General features: G+C 39.0%; 1 protein-coding gene across 18 annotated transcripts in view; it reads right to left on the bottom strand.

Moving 5' to 3' along the window:
* BBS9 (Bardet-Biedl syndrome 9) overlaps positions 1-19,193 on the bottom strand; it is a 580,067-nt gene that overhangs the window by 549,066 nt on the left and 11,808 nt on the right. For all 18 annotated transcript variants that reach the window (XR_010134445.1, XM_063708101.1, XM_055347536.2 and 15 more), the window contains exons 2-4: positions 13,886-14,008; positions 7,390-7,540; positions 4,366-4,430 (exon numbers count right to left, since the gene is read on the bottom strand). Coding sequence is in view for 17 of the 18 variants with exons in the window: in XM_063708101.1 (XP_063564171.1) it covers positions 4,366-4,430; positions 7,390-7,540; positions 13,886-13,997 (328 nt within the window). In the remaining variant the exon portion in view is untranslated. The remainder of the gene's footprint in view (positions 1-4,365; positions 4,431-7,389; positions 7,541-13,885; positions 14,009-19,193) is intronic.

The raw sequence follows: 19,193 nt of genomic DNA, 5'->3' as shown, positions 1-19,193 counted from the left end.
TAAACAGCAGTATCTGTGCACTTGCTGGCACTTCTTGTTGGCCATGGAGAAATGCATCACATTGAGCATTATAGAGATTCAGTTACAGGGGACTAACGAAGAGACTGCTTATTTAAAACGAACAGACTCTTTATCTAGCTCATTCTTTGATCTATTTAATTTTAGTTGGTTTGGTTCATGGGGACCCTGGCTAAGAAGCACGCTCCAAACTCTTGGTATTATCCTCCTGATAGTCAAAATAGTAATCTCCCTAGTGTGCTATATTCTCTCAAAAGTTTTAAATGTTTGCATGCGGCCATCTCTAGAGTGCCACATGATCTCTCTTCCACTAGAAGGACAAGAGCTTAAAAAGATGTGTGACCATGAGGGCACTGTAACCTATGAATGACATCCTGAGACCAGAAACCCAAAATTGATGTTAAAAGAGAGTGGAACTAAGGCCCTAAGTTTTGGTCACACTCTCACCTATGTGAGAACCTGACTAAAAGGGGGAAGTTTGAAAATAAAATTATGGAAGGCCATTGTTTTGGGCTGAACTCATGCACTAGGTCCCAACAGACAAGACCAAGCCAAAATGAAGTCACTCATGTTAAATGTGACATAATCAAACTAAGATCTTAAGGAAACACATAGCTCCTAGAACAGACCAGGTTTTGTTTTTCTCCTCTAAACAGGACATTCCAGCATAAGGAAGTACCCTCTACTCTAACCTTTACAAAAAATAAACTAAATTCCTTGTTCCTACCTTACAAAATCCACTGTTCTGGTATTTCTCAGTGGGTTTTGAGATGAAATAAGCACATTTACAATGGTGATAGTGACATCAATGACTAGTTGTGGTCAATCTCTCAAAATTGAGAGGATAACCAAAAGAGGAAAATTGTTAAATCAAGTTTAGCCTAAAGCTGCCTCCTTACATCTTTTAAGTTCAGCCTAAAGGTTTCTCTGTACATAGTGAACTATAACCTAAATGGAGGTGGAAATAGACTGTAACCTACTCTTGTGCCAATCACTGAGTTTTGGCCAATCAAAGGAGGCCAGTTGTTCAAACTATGTTCAAATAAGGTAAACCTCAAGCTGTAACCAACCTGACCGTTTCTGTACCTCATTCTATTTTCTGTACATCTCTTTCCTTTTTCTGTCTGTCACTTTCCTTTTTCTGTCTATAAATCGTCTTTTACCATGTGGCTGTGCTGGAGTCTGTCTCAGCCTACTCTGGCTTAAGAGACTGCCCAATTCACAAATCATTCTTTGCTCAATTAAACTCTGTTAAATTTCATTTGACTAAGGTTTTTCTTTTAACAACATCTACAACCAGATCAATCCCTCTGAATAAGAAAAGCACCTATACATGCCTGCTAGCCAAAATGCAAGCAGGAACATTAGGAACTCATGTCAATCAACATAGGTGTCAGCAGCCAATATTTAAACTTGGCATGAAACGACACTAGGCTTTGTGTAAAAACTCCAAATGCACTGATACATCTTAAATGTCAGGTAATAGCACTTTCAAATTTAATAATGCAACTATGGAGAAAAAGACAATTTTCCTTAGATAACTACCTTGGAATAAAAGAAGTATTTGGGAATCTAATATTTCTGACCATTTTCTCCCTAAAAAAGCATCAGTGACATAATATTAAAATTATTTACATAGGTTCTGCCCTGGGATATATGGACTGAATATAGCATATATGATTATAGTCTACATACATTATAAAGTTTCATCAATTAGAAAATACATGAATATTCAAACATTTATGCAACAGGCCTTACTTAAACAAGATCTGATTTAAACCAAAAAATTCTCTGGAAAATCAAAGGTCACTGTGACAACAGTTTTCAGTGCAATTTTAGGTAACTGCTGAGCAATCTAAGGATGTTAAACTCAAAGCCATTACAGATTAAGTAAATTAGATTACGTAAGACTGTCAAAAGTAAAGAACCACATCTTTTTTGCCCTCCTCATGGAAACCATTAAAATTCTATAAATATGTCAGATGTTTAGTAAATGCTTCTTGAGAAGTACACATTTTTTGGAAAATAATATTTAAAACAACATAATCAGTATGGCTTACACTCACACATCTGTAACCATTTATTCGGAAACTGAAGCCCATCAGAAAGAAATCTGAGATACCATGTGATGCTTTCTCTTTACCAGAGTATGATAAGATAGGCCAACTTCAGGTCAGCAAGACCCTGTTTTTTCTCTATATTAAGCATACATTTGATGACACATAACCCACCAAAAAGAAGTTAGCAAAATAGCCTCTGACTATTAAGGGTTGTTAGTTATGTCCAGGAGACTGACCTTAGAAGGGCTCCTCTAGTTTGAAAATATTTGAGAAGGGAGCAGTTGAAGAAAAGGATGTCAAGTTCAGCTCACACGTTTGTCTGCTGACACTAGTGGTTTCACTTAAATTAGAAAACGTTTGTGCTTCCCCTGTTACAGTAAAAGCTAGGTAAAAGTTCAATCTGGAACTTCAAGAAACATATTCAAGAGAACAAAAACATTCCCATGCTTCTCAATTTAAGCCAAGCCAGGAAAAATATACAAATTGTCAGCCCACATCACAAGAGGCTGAAGAAATGAAAGACAGAAGGGAAGTGAGGTGGGGCCTAAGAGAATGTAGTTTGGACAACTCCTAGTCACCAGAGAATACAAAGCTTTTAAATGAACACAAAGAATAAAAGAGCTATAAAATCACCATTCCCATAGCAAATAACTTTCATTTTCAACACTTACTTGAAGGATATCAATATGCCATAAACAAATTGTCACCTAATATGCCAGTTTCTTTCAGTACGTTTTTCTGATAAGTACACATTTTATCCCTTGTCTGTGCTCTAAGCCCCAGTGGAACTCCAGAGGCATCTGTCTTTTTGGCCCATAGTTCGAGCAGGACCAGGGAAGGCCTAGTGTCTAATCGAATTTCTAGCTTCTAAGATACCCTCCTGTCTGCCATGCTTACAGCCCCCATGGAGCTTCAGAAGGAACTAATTGCCAAAGAAGTATTCTGGGTAACTATAACTGTAGGCAAGTTCTCCTCCATGGCTTGTGTAACCCACTTAGTAAAATAACAGGCTTACGGTCAAAAACAGAAGAATAACTAGATCCATGCAATAAAGTAGCCTATATCGTATGATAATACCTTCTCCATTTACTCTGGCATACTAAAAAAATGCCCTGACACTAGGAGGAGCAACATGAAACCATGTCCTTTACCATAAAATCAATGAGAGCACACTTTATCAGGCCTCTGACATAAACAGAGTGGGAAATAAAATGATAGTGGTAACAGAGAAGGGGACGAAAACAGACTATGGTGAAGAGTAATAAAGAAAGCCACTGTCAATTGCCTCAGCACTACCCAGAAATTTGTTCATTCATTCATTCAACAAGTATTAACTGGATGTCTACCATATACCACGCCAGGTTACCAAGCCTGCCTTGGAAATCTAAAAGATCTTCACCCTGAAAAGAGACTGCCTAAGAATATCCAACTCAGTCAGTAAATATGCATCATTACTCAAATTGAAAGCAAAATACAAAGAAAGCCCAAATCAAGAGAATAAGTCTGAGAAATCCAAATCCTAGAAGGTAACATTTACAGCAAGCTCCAAAGGAGAGGATCTCTGGTAAAAGGAACAGCCTCACAGACACTTAGTTTTCTCATACCCATAAAAAAATGCCCCCAACACTGACATCCATTAAAATAACTCTCAACTTGAACTAAACTTATCTAATAATTGAAATAAAAATTTTTAAGTTATATCTTACATTTAATAAAGGCCAAAATAAAATATAATAAAAACCAAACCACATACTATAATTTTAATAAAAACCAAACCGCATACTATACTTGTACCCACAGAACCATGTCAGAGAATGAAACCTGATGAAGCCTGACTGAGTGAAGACAACCAAAAACCAAGAAATTGGAACGGTAAAGAGAAAATACTTGAGGTTCACCAAAGAAAATGTACTTCAAACCACTATGACTTAGCATCTAATCAATTTTGTTATTGTAGAACATTTCTTAAGACTCAAGTGTCTTAAGTACCCAGAATTGGCCTCTATTAGTCACAGGCAATCCCGGAAACAATTCTGGAGAGGCAGGTGATTAAGAGGAATCCTCTGCTAGAAAGATACATATACACAGAAATAGTAGACCATGAAAATGTAATAGCCTAAGTATCTGAAAGAATAAATGAAAAATGGGAAAATGTTAACCAAGACAAGAAAATATTCAACTAAATGTTTTGTGTTCTCTACCAAGTCAGCACTAGGGAATATCATTCTCATATAACATTAAGCCCAATTTGTAATATAAATTCTACATTGGTAAAAATGTTTCTTACCTGAGACAGAGTAGACACAAAGTTTTCTAGAATGTAACACAGCCAAATGTAGCATTTCAGTACCTCTGAAAAACAGAGAAAGTTTTTAAAGTTTTCCAATATTAGTTTTAGACGTAACCAAAAAGTTGTAAAATAATTTCAAAAAGATCTCATAACCACAGCCACTGTGAGTAAACAAAACAATTCATTAGATAACATTCTAAACTGAAAAATAAATATAACAATAAACAGCCAATGTGACAACCCCAGAGGCTCAAGTACTCTGCCTCAAGGCACTGCCTTCAGATTGAAGCCAACAGAGCTTCCAAGAAAAAGTCAGATCTGAGGTCCTTCCCTAAGTGCTATTTCTTTCAATAAAGAAATCCAAGTTCTAGTCCTGGCTTTCTGACTAATTCACCCGTGACTTTGGGCAAGTCACTAAAATCTCCCTGAGCCTATTTCTCATGAAAAATAAGAGGTTCAATGAAATGAAATAAAATAATGTGAAAGCATCTTGTAAAGGTTAAAACATCACAAAACACCAACCATTATTACAAGTAGCATATATCACTTCCATATCTGAAATTTTATTACAAGTATTGAAAATATTTCTGTTTGGACTAAATCTCAAATAGAAATAAACTACCAATATCACCACAACAATTCCCAGCCTATCTCAAGTGGTTTCCAGAAACTAGCATGGCACAGTCTAGAGATCCTAAATTCAGTTTTCAAGGATCAAGCCAGGGGTTGTTAATGGACACCTAACATGTCCTAGGCACATGATGGGCACCTAATCATCATCTGCTTTTAGATGGAGTAGATATTTACCAACCACTTCAGTCACAAAATCTCCCCAATCCAGCCTGTCACAAAGCATAAAAGTCTCATCTCATATCCCAGCCTAAAGCATCTAAGCTACAGATGTAGCTGTAAAGAGTGTAAATGGCTGTGATTAACTGGAGACTGAACCAGACTAAAGGAGGTGGCTATTACTTGGTTCTGGGCTTGGGGCCAGAGCCCCACATTTTTTCAAGAAAAGCCAGAAAGCATTGGGTTTTACGTGAAATCTCTTGGTTCTTAAATGTTGACAGCTCTTTTAAATTTAAAATACTGAGCAGGCGGCCAGGTGTAATGGCTCACACCTGTAATCCAGCACTTTGGGAGGCTGAGGTGGGAGGGGGCGGTGGATCTCCTGAGATCAGAAGTTCGAGACCAGCCTGGCCAGCATGGTGAAACCCTGTCTCTACTAAAAATACAAAAATTAGCCAGGCATGGTGGCACGCGCCTGTAGTCCCAGCTACTTGGGAGGCTGAGGCAGGAGAATTGCTTGAATCTGGGAGGCGGAGGTTGCAGCAAGCTGAGATCACGCCACTGCACTCCAGTCTGGGCGACGAGAGTGAAACTCCGCCTCAAAATAAAACAAAATAAAATACTGAACAGGCTCACATGTACAAGTAGGCCTCCAGTGTACTACCCCTGTTTAGAACAGACTCTTCTAAACTGCAAGGACTATAATTGAAGTCTGCAGACCTAGATGGGGGTTCTGACTCTGCACCTTACTATATGTATGATCATTTAAACTTTCAGAGTATTAGTATCTTATTTACAAATAAGAATCTTATTAGATAACATCTGCAAAACATTGTTACAATTAATATATACTCATCATTTGCTCTACTAGTAGAAAATGCAAATATACATGACTATCACATAATCAGTATCACCTTTGGAAATTTTGTATATGTACCCTGGACATTCAAAACAAGTTTTCCACCATGCTCAGGAAAAGAGCATGATGTCATAGAAAGGCCTAGTATACTATCTACTTACCAACGTTAACTTCCTCCCCTTCCAATGTGAGCACATAGATGAGGGCTATACTTAAGGACTACTATACAGAATGATTATTGGCTGTGTTTCACTTTTTTAATGGTAAGGTAAAAACACTTTTTAGCAGGAAGGATGCTTTTGTCTCCTTACTTTGTAAATCCATCACACCTAATATGTCCTAGGCACATGATGGGCACCTAATCATCATCTGCTTTTAGATGGAGTAGATATTTACCAACCACTTCGGTCACAAAATCTCCCCAATCCAGCCTGTCACAAAGCATAAAAGTCTCATCTCATATCCTAGCCTAAAGCATCTAAGCTACAGCTTCCCAACAGAATAAAACATATCACTAGAAGGGGGTGAATGCTCATGAGTGGTTGTATGGTTTTCAAGCAGGAGTTAGGGCCCTGACTAAATGGCCCCTGGGGCCAATAAATTATGATAAACAAATGTGGAATGCCAAAATCCAGAGCTTAGGGCACTGCCCAGATTTAAAAAGGCAAAAGGGAGCTCAAAAAGAGGAGGCAAACCAACTCTGGCTACTTGATAAGTGTTCATCATACTTTTAAATGATTAAGAAATACAAGCTTAATTTTAAGAAAGTTTGTGTATGAAAATAAGAGGATCAGCAATATCATCAGTAAATAAAAAGCAGACATATTACCCAAAGTTCAAACTAATAAACAGTTTTCTAAAATAAATTAGATTTAAGAATAAAGTACTTTGAAACAAAGCTCTTGTAGGGGGAAGACTTACTTTGTGGGTTGAACTGACTTCTTTCAAGAAACGATAGGGCATCTCTACCCCAAATAAGTATTCATTTTAAAACCTCAAAGCTATGAACCAAAAAGTAATGGTTATCTGCTACTTCATCTAATTATAAACGGACACTTATATAACTTTAAATAAGTAGATACTTCTTATTTATTTCTTTATTTGGTTATTTTCAAAAGCTTATCTCTTTGTTTTTAAGCTTCTGATAATGTCAGGCATCTTAAGTCTATTACTATTAAAAGGCCCTAAATTATTATATCTTAAATGTACAGTTTCCACATAAAAAGCATTCCATACATGAGAAACACCTAGGTGACAATATCCAGAAAATATATTTAATTCATGGATAGTCTTCTTTGAAGAATACACAAAAGTGACACTGTAAAGGATTGACATACTCCAAGTAAAATACCAGAATTAGTGGGCTTACTTACGAAACAAACTTTCCTACTTCCACTTGAAGTACTGGATCTCGTAGATCCACTTCTAGAAGCAAATCTTCGGCTTGAGCTCCATCTCCTGTTTTTGCAGGATGGGGGCTAAAGATCCTTAGGTATCCCATAAAGCTACCCACAATTATTTTATCTGTAGAGAATTAAAAAAAAAAGATAGAGGGAGAAACAAACATTAGCAAATCTCTTAGGAAATAAGCTTTCTAATGTGTAAAAGAGAAATCTAAAAATTAAAAGAATTCAGTCTTGCTTTATACACAAAGGCCACTCTGTCAAAGAAGGTGTAATTAAAGAGTACTTATTTTAATAACACACAGCTTTCATAAATAGCTTTACATCCCTACAGTCAAATGTACTAACATATTGCATTTTTTCCTAAACCTTTATTTGGTATCAAAGTCATAATTTAACTCAATCAAAGCAAGCCCCTTTATCAAAGGACTAGTACAATGTTGTGAACTGATTCCATCATAGAGGCCAACTCTATAACTGCTTGTGGCTGTCGAAAACACTGTATTAAAAAGGATTCTGAGTCGTCACTAGATAGAGTGCCTTGATTAGCAATGTTTCATCTTAAGTACAAGCAGGGGAAATGATAGAATGGGTGTTGTAAGTTAAATTGTGTCCCCCCCAAAAAAGATATGTTAAAGTCATAACCCCAGGTACCTCTGAATGTGACCTGATTTGGAAACAGAGTCTTTGCACATGTAATCAAGTTAAAATGAGGTCCAGTTAATTAGATGTGTGATCAAACTCAATTAGTGTCCTTTAAGAGGACAGAACAGAGACATGGAGGGAATGACATGCAAAGCTGAGTGCAGTGGCATGCCCCTGTAGTCTCAGCTACTTGGGAGGCTGAGGTGGAAGGACTGCTTGAGCCAAGGAGTTCAAGGCTGCAGTGAGCTCTAATCGTGCCACTGTACTCTAGCCTGGGCGAAAGAACAAGACCTTGTCACTGAAAAAAAAAAAAAAAGGCTGGGTGCAGTGGCTCATGCCTGTAATCCTAGCACTTTGGGAAGCCGAGGCAGGCAGATCACTTGAGATCAGGAGTTCGAGACCAGCCTGGCCAACATGTTGAAACCCTATCTCTACTAAAAATAGAAAAAATTAGCTAGGTGTGGTGGTACATGCCTGTAATCCCAGCTACCCAGGAGGCTGAGGCAGGAGAATCGCTGGAATCCGGGAAGTGGAGGCTGCATTGAGCCGAGACAGTGCCACTGTACTCCAGCCTGGGTGACACAGCAAGACTCCATCTCAGGAAAAAAAAAATCCTCATAATAACCCTATGAGAGAGGTATAATCCTGGGAACTTCAATACTGGAGGCTTACAAGGTCTCTAGAGCCATGCCCATTCCTGTCCCCACTAAAGGCTTGTTCAGTTCAACTCTGCCTGCATTGGGAAAGCTATCTTATATTCATTCCAGTATCTTCTGTACTTAAATCTATCAGTTTCCTGTCACTTGTGGCCAAAAAAAAAAGATAACTGATATAGAAATGAGCACTAGAAAATAAACTGCAGGCATGCAAACATGCAAGCATATTTGGAATTGGTTCTTTTTTTTTTTTTTCCTTTGAGACAGGGTCTCACTCTGTTGCCCAGGCTTGAGTACAGTGATGCAATCACAGCTTGTTGCAGCCTCAACCTCCCAGGCTCAGTTGATCCTCCCACCTCAGCCTCCTGAGTGGCTGGGAATACAGGCATGTGCCTTCATGCCCAGCTAATTTTTGTATTTTTTGTAGGGATGTGGTTTTGCCATGTTGTCTGGGCTGGTCTCAAACTTCTGGACTCAAGCAATCTACCTGCCTTGGCCTCCAAAGTATGGGAATTGGTTCTTGACCTGAAATGCGGTACAAAACAGTAAGATTCCTTGTGGGGACAAGAGTAACTTTATTTTAAATGCTAATCTGCCATGTGACTCCTGACTAAACTCAAGTCCAAGAACTCCTCCAAGATCTCTAGTTGATGTATTACTCTTTATGCAGAAACATCTATTCATTGTAAGTTTTGCCTTTCCTCCAAAACAGCACTTGATGTTGCTGCATACATCATAGGCTGTGACACTCATAGGCACCTACACATTCTTCCCAGAGCATGTATACTTTTTTTCCCCAAGATACAAGCCCTGGGTCTGGGGGTTGTGGTGTGGAGAGCTGCCTGTCTTGCAACTGCCCAGGACATTTCTGCCCATAAGTTCACCTCATAAATTACTGTATACTGACGAACTGGATTTGTCTGCCTCAATCTTTGGTTCTCGGCTCATTCAGTATTTGAGGGCCACTTTGCGTATATGCCCTTTCACAGAACACTCCCATTCATGTTCTAGGTGGGTTTAAGTATCACTTTACATTGTAACAGAACAATTAATCAAGTTATCATCTCTAGTCATCTGGGACCCTGTGCCCATTGCAGGTGAAACTCTAGTAGACTGGACAGCTGCTGCCATAGGCCAGCTGAACAAGGAGGAACACCAAACCACATGTAAGATAGCTTTATCGAAGATAGCTTTATTTAAATTAAATTGGATAATTTAAAATAAAAGAATGATAGGTTTAATCTCAAAATTGTCATCTAAGGGTAAAGAATAAAACTCAGGGCCTTTGGTACTCTGCAGAAACATTTCTCACCACTTACTACTCAGATAGTGGGGCTTAATCACTGAGAAGCTCATTCAGAGACTGATTCTTTAAGTTTTAAATTATAATAACAAATGACTTGACAAATCTCTCCAGCCTTCTTAAGTAACAGTAAAGGCACTGATCAGGAAGAATGGAATTATACTGTTATAATGGAGTCCAGAAGGGTTGGAGAAGACTTAAACCTTTAAACCTTCCTAAAACATTCCCCGCTGAGCTTCCCATCTATCCTGTCATGCCCTAAATCCCCACTTTTACTCACTAAATAACCAAGATTCATGGATAGGTCAATATAGCCCTATCTTCAGGGATAAGAGGAGGTCAGGATGGCCAAGTCCACATGGTAACAAGCTAACCCACTGAAACAAAATGTATATGTACGATTATTAAAATACTTTGCAGGACTAGTATAGTAACCAGATCTCAGATAAGTCTGACTCTCACAGATTTCAAGCTACAATTAAATATGAGATTCCCCAGGAATTAATGAACATGCAGGCATTAAATGAAAAGCCATTAGTCAGTCTTATTTGCTCTCTACTCCAATTCTAGTAATAAACTTTCCCTCCAGGCCACAGGTTGGCATGTAATCTAAATTGTATTATTCAGATCCTCTCTCTCTCCCTCATTCTCACTATCTCTCTCAAGAGTCTGAATCTTGAGTTGAGAGAATTAGGAAAGTAAGTGCCACTTTAAATGCATGGGGTGTTCAATTTCAATTGTACTGTCAAGATTAACAAGGAATCCTTCTGTGTTTTACTCGGCTTCTTCTAAAGAATTTCAGGATCCCTGTAACTCTTCTCTCACTGTCTGATCACCTAAAAAAAAGTAGAGGTCAACTGACATTACTGTTTCAACCTCCCAACTTGACCTGCAAATTTCTCTACATCTGTATACATTCTTACCTTCTTTCCTCTGGCACTGTGGAAAAAAGCTTCCACATCTGTCCACGGTTAATCCTTCCATCTGCACACCTGATCCCATCTCTGACTGTCCTCTCTGGGTCCCTGCTCCATCAATGAAAGCCTCTATTCTACACATTGAATTTTTCCCACTTCCCTTGACCCTCCATGGTCTCCAAATCATCATCCTCCCTTCTTCAATTCACAGCTAAGTTTCTTTAAAGAGCCATAAATAGTCTCCCCACCTCCCACTCACTCCCCATTCATACATTCCAAATCTAGATCTCATTACCATTGTGCCCACGCATCCACTCTTGTCATGGACACTAATGAACCACTTGCTGCTAAAGAGCATGAAAACTTTTAGGCCAGGCTCGGTGGCTCACGCCAATAATCCCAGCACTTCGGGAGGCCAAGGCAGGAGGATCACTTGAGCCCAGGAAGTTCAAGACCAGCCTGGGCAACACAAGGAGACACTGTCTATACAAAAAAAATAAAAATAAAAATTAGCCAGGCATGGCGGGGCACACCTGGGAGGTTGAGGCTGCAGTGAGCCATGATCACGCCACTGCACTCCATCCTGGGCAGCAGAGCAAGACCCTGTCTCCATTAAAAAAAAAAAAAAAGGCCAGGTGCAGTGGCTCATGCCTGTAATCCCAGCATGTGAGGCCGAGGCAGGTGGATCACCCAAGGTCAGGAGTTCGCGACCAGCCTGGCCAACATGGCAAAACCTTGTCTCTACTAAAAATACAAAAATTAGCTGGGTGTGGTGGCAGGCACCTGTAATCCCAGCTACTTGGGAGGCTAAGGCAGGAGAATTGCTTGAACCCGGGAGGTGGAGGTTGCAATGAGCCAAGATCACACCACTGCACTGCTTCCCAGTTACCAGCCTAATTAGTTTTCCTGCCTCTCTGCCTGCTCTTTTCAGAATCTACTACTCTTCCCACACTTCCCCTGTTGATCCTCATATTCTCCAGGTTACAGTCCTATACCTCCTCCCCTCTTATTTCAACTTCTCTCCCTGTGCATTTTCACCTGTTCTCAGAGCTCCAGATATAAACACCATATTGTTCATCCCCAAATCTCTACCTCTATTCTGTATACTAGACATTTCTATCTTAAACAGAGCATATCCAAAACTGCTCTTGTTAACTTTCCATTCTATAAGATCAACAAAAATAATTCTCAAACTTGAGAATGCCAGCATTCAATTTTGGAACTTATCAAAAATTAGGAAACCTAAGTCACATCACCCCACCTACCCCTGGAGAATACAATCTCACAGCATCTCATGTGTCTGGGATAGAAAATCTCCATATATAATAATCACCCCACAATATTATGACACAGGTATCCAGGCTTTGGAACACAATGATCAGTGTTGTCTATGTGGAACACATATATGTAATGATTTTTGTATAGCAAGCTTCGGAAAACAGAGGAAGCTGCTCACAGCTCACCACAAACTGTGAGGGAAGCAGTATCTCAGCATATTCGTAACCTACTGGTAGCACCCCAGTAGGGAGCTCTAATAGAAATGAATGAGTGAACAGTATGTTATTCAGATAATCAGTAAGTATAGTTTCCAACCAAGCTGAACTTTAGATAGTTTAGGCAGAAGTGGGTTTGAAATTGTTCTCTCTGGCAGGTATTTCTGTGGCATGACTCTTACATGGCCAAATAACTGGGGAATCACATGCTTTAACAAATAGTGGGGGCAGAGGCAGGGTTGAGGAACCTTCCAATATCCTCTGAATAGAAGGCCTTCCCATCTCCTATCAGTGGAAAATCAGGGACCAAATTTTCCTTCAAAACAACTTAGTAGGTGCTCTGTGCGGTTTAGTACTCCCACTCTTCTGCTTTACCAATACAATTTTCTCCTTTCACATTTTCCTGCAGATCCCACTGTTTTAATTATAGGCAAGAAAAACAATTTTTAAAAAATGTAAGGGGATAATATTTATATGCAGTAAACAAAAGAATAGTTATAATAAGTTGTCTTTTTAAGAGGCTAATGACTATCTAGATTACAAAAAAAAAGCCCATGACTATAAACCAAATACAAATTTCAAATAGCAATGATACAATAATACAGAATTAAACTGTTTTAAAGGTCACTTAAAAAACATGAAGATGCATAAGAATAAGCTAGAATGTAGGTTTTAGTATTATAATATGATAATGAAAGCAAGGATTTAACAATTGTTTTCTACCACCAAATAGAGCTAGTGTAATTTCATTATGGTATGAATGGTCTCCAGGTCCAATAAAAAATTTATTTTTCTTGTAAAGAATTTCTACAAAAGGAAATTTTTCAAAATACAAAATATTTTACTAACTCTCCCCTAAGAGACCAAATTTTGATACAAATGAAGTGATGTCATATAATTTTTACTAAATTCCAGCAAACAATATGACAGAATCAGTACAAACCAGAACATAAACAAAACAGACTATAGTTATCAGTCTGATACCTAAATATTATTTTTAAAACTACCTTCAAAATTAGGTATAATTATGATAGTTCAATTAAGTTCTAGAAAGCACACATTTTGAAAAGCAAGTCATTTTTATTTTATCTCTTTTTTTTTTTTTTTTTTTTTTTTTTGAGATGGAGCCTTGCTCTGTTGCCCAGGTTGGAGTGTAGTGGCACTATCTCAGCTCACCGCAACCTCTGCCTTCTGGGTTCAAGCGATTCTCCTGCCTCAGCCTCCCAAGTAGCTGAGATTACAGATGCCCACCACCAAGCCCAGCTAATTTTGTATTTTTAGTAGAGACAGCGTTTCACCATGTTGGCCAGGCTGGTCTTGTACTCCTGACCTCGTGATCTGCCCACCTCGGCCTCCCAAAAGTCCTGAGATTACAGCAGTCGGCCACCATGCCCGGCCTTATTTGATCTCTTTAAAACTTTCATCCAAGATGTATGGTTGTAAGTTGCTTACCTTGTCCATTTCCACTATTGTCAACATTAGCCAGACACAAACAGCCTTGATCAAATTCTTCTTTATCTCCCAGAATAGTAGACCACCAATCACGGGCTTTAAATAAAGACATTTTCTTTCACACTAAAAAGAAAACATTTATAATAATCTACTTCACACTATGAACTAATAATTATGTCTTAAGGCATAGCAAATTAAACTTGGACAGATCTGAGAAGGACATTTCTATATTAACTTTTTAATATTTTGTACACATATTTGAAACCACAAATCCAAATGGCTGGAAGCATTAATCAGATATTTTGCAACACCGTTAGTAAATTGGGCTGAGAAATTATACATTTATGTTGTGCTAATTCTCTCTTCTGAAACATTTAGGAGAGAACTGCAGAAAATAACAAAAGAACATATTCTTTGGAGGATCAAGATTCAAATTCCATCAGCACTATTTAACATGTAAGTCTTCAGTGAAATACCTAACTTCCTTTCAGTCTAGTCATTGGCGAGACTGCACTAGAGTTGGCCCTTTGTACCTGTGGAAGATTGGTTCCAAGACCCCACAGATGAAAAATCCCCAGATGCTCAAGTCCCTTATTGTATATAATGACCTAGTATACCTAGTACAGTCAGTCTTCCATACCCACAGGTTTCAATCTGCAGTTGGTTGAATCCATGGATGTGAAACCCGGGGACACGGAGGGCCAACTGCATCTCCTATTACAAAGAGTTGCTGAGATAAATGAGATCAAATGCATTAGTGACTAGCCCTGGAACTGGTATGCTATAGGTACTCAAAAAGCATTCACTTCCTCTTGCTATGTTAGTTATAGAAAGGCAAGATAGAAGAGGGAAATTCACACCAAAAAAGAAGCAGGAAAATTGGGCTGCAGGACCATTTATACCACTAACTATCTGTGTGTCCTTGGGCAACACAAACAACCTCTCCTTACTTTGATTTCTTATCTAGAATGAGCATATACCAGCCCTACCTACCACTGAGTTGCTGATATGGCAGATGTGAAAGCACTTGGACCTTTTGAATTACAACACAGCATCACATGCCCTGGGACTCTACAACAGTTCATTTATTTAACATAAATGAGGTTTTCCTTCATGTTACACCGATTTAAATGGTAGTTATGAAGTGCAGTCAATTCTCCTTATTCACAAAAGTTATTCTGTATAAGGCCGCCATAAACAATGAATTAGCAAATACTGAGCCATTGCTCCTAGGAGAAACACAGGGTTAGACAGATTCCTGCAAGCTTCTAGTAACAACATTTTCTTCAACCAATCAATACATAATGCAGTTTTTTGTGTGTTTCTATTTAAAGATACCTTATTTAATATGTATTGCTGATTCATTACTATGGGAATCATGCCCACCAGCACTAGAACTCAGGCTGAGCTAACCTTATCTAATTGCATGTACAGATGCTTTTCAATTTATGATGGGATTACATCTCAATAGATCCATCATAAATTGAAAATATTTTAAGTCAAAAATGCATTTAATATACCAGGGAAAAGATCAAAATTCAAAATTTGAAGTATGGTTTCTATTGAATGTGTATCACTCTCACAACATCCTAAAGTTGAAAAATCATAAGTCAAACTATGGTAAGTCAGGGACCATCTGTCTGTTCTCCACAAGATACATCACATCCTTCTTGCATTTAGGAACATTAGACAGCACTTCAGTATTACATTTGCAGACCATTTTAAACAGTGAAAACACCACACCCCTCTCCAAAAACAACCTACCAAAATGTGGGAGAAAACATGACACTAAATACTGTAGACCATGAAACGACACTTGTTTACGATATGAGAACTGAAACAAGAAAGCAGTTGTTTAACATCAGCTGGGAACATGTGCATCAGGTGACTCAATTTTTACTCCTTTGCACTTGATCACAAATGACCACAAAAGCATTGCAAGCACTGATTTGGGGGTTACAAATAAATTTTAGCAAGTAGGCAAATTCACGAATGATACAGAGTCTGCCAATAATGAGGATCAGCTCTACTTTTTTAAAATGTAGACCAACCTGCCTCTTACAGTAAGCATTCCACATGAGCTAATCATAGAAACCAAGGTCATTTGTTTTTATACAAAGTTGGCCAAGAAATTGGCTGTAAATAATGTGGTGGGAAAGTATAGCCTCTAGAGGCAACCTGTGTGAGTTTGAATTCCTGCTCCACCACACATTAACCATGCAACCAGTGGAAGGTTACTAAAAGTTACTGAACATCTCTGTACTTTCGCTTTCTCATTTACAAAATAAAGGTAAGAGTGGTGTTGTGATGATTAAATAAGAATGCAGTTTCCTACAGAACTGGAAAAAATATGTGCAAGTCATATATACGATAAGGAATTAATATCCAGGATACATAAAGAACTCCTACAACTCAACAACAACAACAAAAACAAACCATCCCATTAAAAAATGGGCAAAAGAACCTGAACAGACACTTCTCCAAAGAAGATACACAAATGAGCTGGGTGCGGTGGCTCATACTTGTAATCCCAGCATCTTGGGAGGCAGAGGCAGGAGGATCACTTGGGGCCAAGAGTTCAAGACCAGCCTGGCCAACATGGTGAAACCTCATCTCTACTAAAATACAAAAATTAGCCAGGCATGGTAGTGGGCACCTGTAATCCCAGCCACTCAGGAGGCTGAGGCAAAAGAATTGCTTGAACCCAGGAGGCGGAGGTTGCAGTGAGCCAAGGTCATGCCACTGTACTCCAGCCTGGGTTACGGAGTGAGGCTCTGTCTCAAACAACAACAAAAAAGATATACAAATGGCCAAGAAGCGTATGAAAAGATGCTCAAAATCACTAATTTTGAACTGAAAATTAGTTCAAAATTTTTGATTTGCATATCAAAACAATATCACCTCACATCCATTATCAAAAAAAAACAAAAATATATTCAACCTAAGAATGATGATTGCAAGAAGAAAAAAACACAAAATAACAAGTGTTGGCAAGGACATGGAGAAACTGGAATCTCTGTACGCTGTTGGTGGGAATATAAAACGGTGTAGCTACTATGGAAAACAGTGGGTAGGTCCCACAAAAAATTAAACATAGGGCCGGGCACAGTGGCTCAGGCCTGTAATCCCAGCACTTTGGGATGCCAAGGCGGCTGGATCATGAGGTCAGGAGATCGAGACCATCCTGGCTAACACAGTGATACCCCGTCTCTACTAAAAATATAAAAACTTAGCCAGGTGTGGTGGCAGGCGCCTGTAGTCCCAGCTACTCGGGAGGCTAAGGCAAGAGAATGCCATGAACCTGGGAGGCGGAGGTTGCAGTGAGCCGAGATCGCGCCACTGCACTCCTGCCTGGGCGACAGAGCGAGACACCATCTCAAAAAAAAAAAAGTTAAACATAGAAATTTTGATCCAGCCATCCCACTTCTTGGTGGATATCCAAAAGAATTAAAGACAGAATCTCAGAGAGATATTTTTACACACGGATTTACTGTATCATAATTCACAATAACCAAGAGGCAGAACCAACCTAAACATCCATCAATGGATAAATGGATAAAGAAAATGTGGTATACCCATACAATGGAATATTATGCAGCCTTAAAAAGGAAGGAAATTCTGACATCTGCTATGTAGATGAACCTTGAGGACATTATGTTAAGTAAAATAAGCCAGTCACAAAAAGACAAATACCATATGATTCCACTTAGGTGAGGTACCTAGAATAGTCACAGAAACATTAAGAATGGTGATTGTCAGGGGCTAGGGAGAAAGGAGAACTGTTAATAGGTATATGGTGTTGACTTTGCAAGTTGAGAAGTTCTGGAGATTGGTTGCACAATAATGTCAATTTACTTACCATTACTGAACTATATAGTTAAAAATGGTTAGATGTTCAATTTTATGTTACATTATTTTACCACAATTAAAAATAAAAAATACACAGTTTTAGTTTTTTACAAAAAGGAATACAGTAGAGCACTTAGTACAATATCTGGCACATAATAAGCACTCAATAAGTGTTAGCCATTGCTCTGGTTTTGATCCCCTTTTATGATGTTTTAAACTTACATTAAAGAAAAAAACTCAGTGTTCTGGTTAAACACACTATGGTACATCTACACCATACCAATATAACTTGAGAATTTAGGCGAGGCGCGGTGGCTCACGCCTGTAATCCCAGCACTTTGGGAGGCCGAGGCGGGCGGATCACGAGGTCAGGAGATCAAAACCATCTTGGCTAACACGGTGAAACCCCGTCTCTACTAAGAATACAAAAAATTAGCCGGGCGAGGTGGCGGGTGCCTGTAGTCCCGGTTACTCGGGAGGCTGAGGCAGGAGAATGGCATGAATCCGGGAGGCAGAGCTTGCAGTGAGCCGAGATAGCACCACTGCAGTCCGGCCTGGGCAAAAGAGCGAGACTCCATCTCGAGAAAAAAAAAAGAATTTAAAACATAACTGACACTTGCAACTTGGATAGATTGCAAGAGCATTATGCTGAATGAAAAAAAAATCCAAAAAGGTAAAATATTAAATAATTAATTTCTAACTCTCAAAATGACAAAATCATACTAATGTAGAACAGATAGGTGGTTGCTAGGTTTACAGGAGGGTGTAAGTATAAGGAGCTAATAATAAAAGGCAATTTCTTCGGGATTAATTTCTTAGAACTATCTACAAAAAAAAAGTGCATCTAACATAAAACCTGGTGAAATCCAAATCAAATCTATAGTTTAACTTTAGTATTATACTAACATCAATTTAATGGTGGGCTGGGCACGGTGGCTAACATCTATAATTAGCCTGGGCAACATAGGGAGACCCCATCTCTAAAAGGAATAAAAAAATTAGATGGGCATAGTGGTCCATGCCTGTAGTCCCAACTACTGTCAGGAGTCTGAGGTGAGAGGATCAATTGAGCCCAGGAGTTTGAGGCTGCAGTGAGCTTTTTTGGGGAGTGAGGAATGGAGTCTTGCTCTGTCACCCAGGCTGGAGTGTAGTGGCACAATCCCAACTCACTGCAACCTCTACCTCCCAAGTTCAGGCGATCTCCTGCCTCAGCCTCCCAAGTAGCTGGGATTACAGACACCTGCCAACACACCCAGCTAATTTTTGTATTTTAGTAGAGACGGAGTTTCCCCATGTTGACCAGGCTGGTCTCCAACTCCTGACCTCAAGCAATCCACCCATCTCGGCCTCCCAAAGTGGTGGAATTATAGGCGTGAACCACCATGCCAGCCTGCAGTGAGCTTAGATCAAGACACGGCACTCCAGCCTATGTAACAGAGACCCAGTCTCTACGAAAAAA

Source organism: Gorilla gorilla, chromosome 6 (genome assembly GCF_029281585.2).
Source record: "Gorilla gorilla gorilla isolate KB3781 chromosome 6, NHGRI_mGorGor1-v2.1_pri, whole genome shotgun sequence".
NCBI classification, from domain to species: Eukaryota; Metazoa; Chordata; class Mammalia; order Primates; family Hominidae; genus Gorilla; species Gorilla gorilla.
Note: the sequence above shows the minus strand (reverse complement) of the source record. Positions and strands in the feature narration are given on the sequence as shown.